The sequence below is a fragment of the Mus caroli genome, chromosome 4 (genome assembly GCF_900094665.2).
Source record: "Mus caroli chromosome 4, CAROLI_EIJ_v1.1, whole genome shotgun sequence".
NCBI lineage: Eukaryota > Metazoa > Chordata > Mammalia > Rodentia > Muridae > Mus > Mus caroli.
This window is the reverse complement of record NC_034573.1, coordinates 114,595,910-114,597,965: the sequence shown is the minus strand read 5'-3', so window position 1 is coordinate 114,597,965 and position 2,056 is coordinate 114,595,910. Positions and strand designations below refer to the sequence as shown.

General features: G+C 47.9%; 1 protein-coding gene across 2 annotated transcripts in view; it reads right to left on the bottom strand.

Annotated features, from left to right (window-relative positions):
- The window catches only part of Mtf1 (metal regulatory transcription factor 1), a 47,703-nt gene that overhangs the window by 23,481 nt on the left and 22,166 nt on the right, over positions 1-2,056 (bottom strand). For both annotated transcript variants that reach the window (XM_021159258.2, XM_021159257.2), the window contains exons 5-6: positions 1,686-1,759; positions 706-842 (exon numbers count right to left, since the gene is read on the bottom strand). In XM_021159258.2, the coding sequence (XP_021014917.1) occupies positions 706-842; positions 1,686-1,759 (211 nt within the window). The remainder of the gene's footprint in view (positions 1-705; positions 843-1,685; positions 1,760-2,056) is intronic.

The window sequence follows — 2,056 nt, the reverse complement described above, 5'->3', positions numbered from 1 at the left end:
GGGGGGGGGGGGGGGGGGGGCGGCGGCATGCCCACAACCCCAGCACACAAAGGACTACAACAAGACAAGAGAGCTATGGTGGTTCGGTTGATGAGTTTTTGTCTCAAAAGAAAACTCAGAATCACTGGGGCTGGGCCGTTAGCTCAGTCAGTCGATTTCAAGCCCCAAATCTACATTTAAAAAGAAAAAGCTGGGGTGTGGTGAGCACTGGTGACCTGTACACTGGAGAGACAGACATGAAGACCCCTGAGGCTCACTGGGTAGTCAGCCTAGCCTGCTTAGAGATTTCTATGCCCATAAGAGAGACTGTCGCAAAAGAATAAAAGGGAGGGACAGACAGCGGCTGGGGAGCAATACTTAAGGACATCCTCTGATTGCCAGCAGGTGTGCACTAGTGTGCTCTCTAATATGGACCCTTACTCTCACTCACACACACACACACACACACACATGTGCGCACGTAGAAGAGGCTCTACCTGGGCCCTGCAAAGCCAGTCAACAGCCAGTTCTCCCCCATACCTGCTGGATGGGAATAAGCAGGGCTGAGCAGAGGAACAGGGAGACTGGGGACATTGTTGGCTTCCAGCCTCCCAATGCAGAGACACAGAGATGCTGATCCTGTCTCTCTGTCCCCTAGTTAAGCAAGGACACAGCAGCAGCACACATCGCTGGGTCCGCCCAGATGAGAACAGGAAGAGAACACACCTCTGATCCATTGTGCTGTGGAAGTGCACTGTACGCGGTGCCTTTGTTATCATGACCTTTCATGTGACTTTTGAGACTGTACTGAGTGCTAAATGTCTTCTCACAGCCGTTACTGGGGCAGAAGAAGGGTCTTTCACCTGAGGAATGAAGAAGAAGCCGTGTTAGTTTCATCACCAGGAAAGCTCTCCCCTTCTAATGGTGGGCGGGTCTGAGCAAGGGAAGGTGCTGACTTTCTCAGACTTCAAACCCAGAGCCAAGGAAAGCCAGCGGCAACAGCAGCCTGTGCCTGTGCCTGGAGGGAAGGCAGCTGGCTTCCTCGTGGCTGTTTCTAAAGGGTATGTCTGGTTTTATGGTTTAAGGATGAATTCTTGACTCAGTCAATCATGGAAAACAGAATTGTAGGTGAAGGCCACACCACCAGTGCTCACTTGCTCTCCTAAGTTTTACAGGTCTCAAGAGGAACCTGGAACAGGCCAAAGGTTTAAAGGGAAAATGGAAATTGGGCCGGGCAGGTGACACACACCTTTAATGCTAGCATTAGGAAGGCAAAGACAGGTGGATCTCTCCAGTTCTAGGCTAACCTGGTCTACCAAAGTAGTTTCAGGTTAGCCAGGGCTATAAAGAGAAACCCTATCTTGAAAAACAAACAAACAAACAAACAAAAAAAAAAACGGGCTGGAGAGATGGCTCAGTGGATAAGAGCACCCGTCCGGAGTTCAAATCCCAGCAACCACATGGTGGCTCACAACCATCCGTAACGAGATCTGACTCCCTCTTCTGGAGTGTCTGAAGTCAGCTACAGTGTACTTATGTATAATAATAGATAAATAAATCTTTAAAAAAAAAATCAAAGAAACAAAAAATACAAAGGAAATAAAGAGAGAGAGAGAGAAAGAGAGAAAGAAAGTAACTAAGTAAGTAGGTAGGTAGGTGGGTGGGTGGGTGGGTGAAATGAAACACGGAAATCAGACTAAACTTACCAGTGTGCGTCCGGACGTGAGTTTTAAGGTGGTGGCTCGCTGCAAACGCTTTCCCACAGCCGTCGTGATCACATCTAAGTGAGTTGTTTAAGCAAAGACAAACAAGAGTCAGTAGCTAAGAGAAGTCATCCTAAACATCTCGTGCATGCAAGCTGGAGCAAAGTTTTGGAACACTAAGATCAGATTAGTCATAGTGGTTTTAGAGATGGGAATGAGAAGACTTAGAAAAATAAAAATAAAAACAAAAAAACCCAAAAAACAAAACACGGGGGCTGGTGAGATGTCTCAGTGGGTAAGAGCACCCGACTGCTCTTCCGAAGGTCCAGAGTTCAAATCCCAGCAACCACATGGTGGCTCACAACCATCCGTAA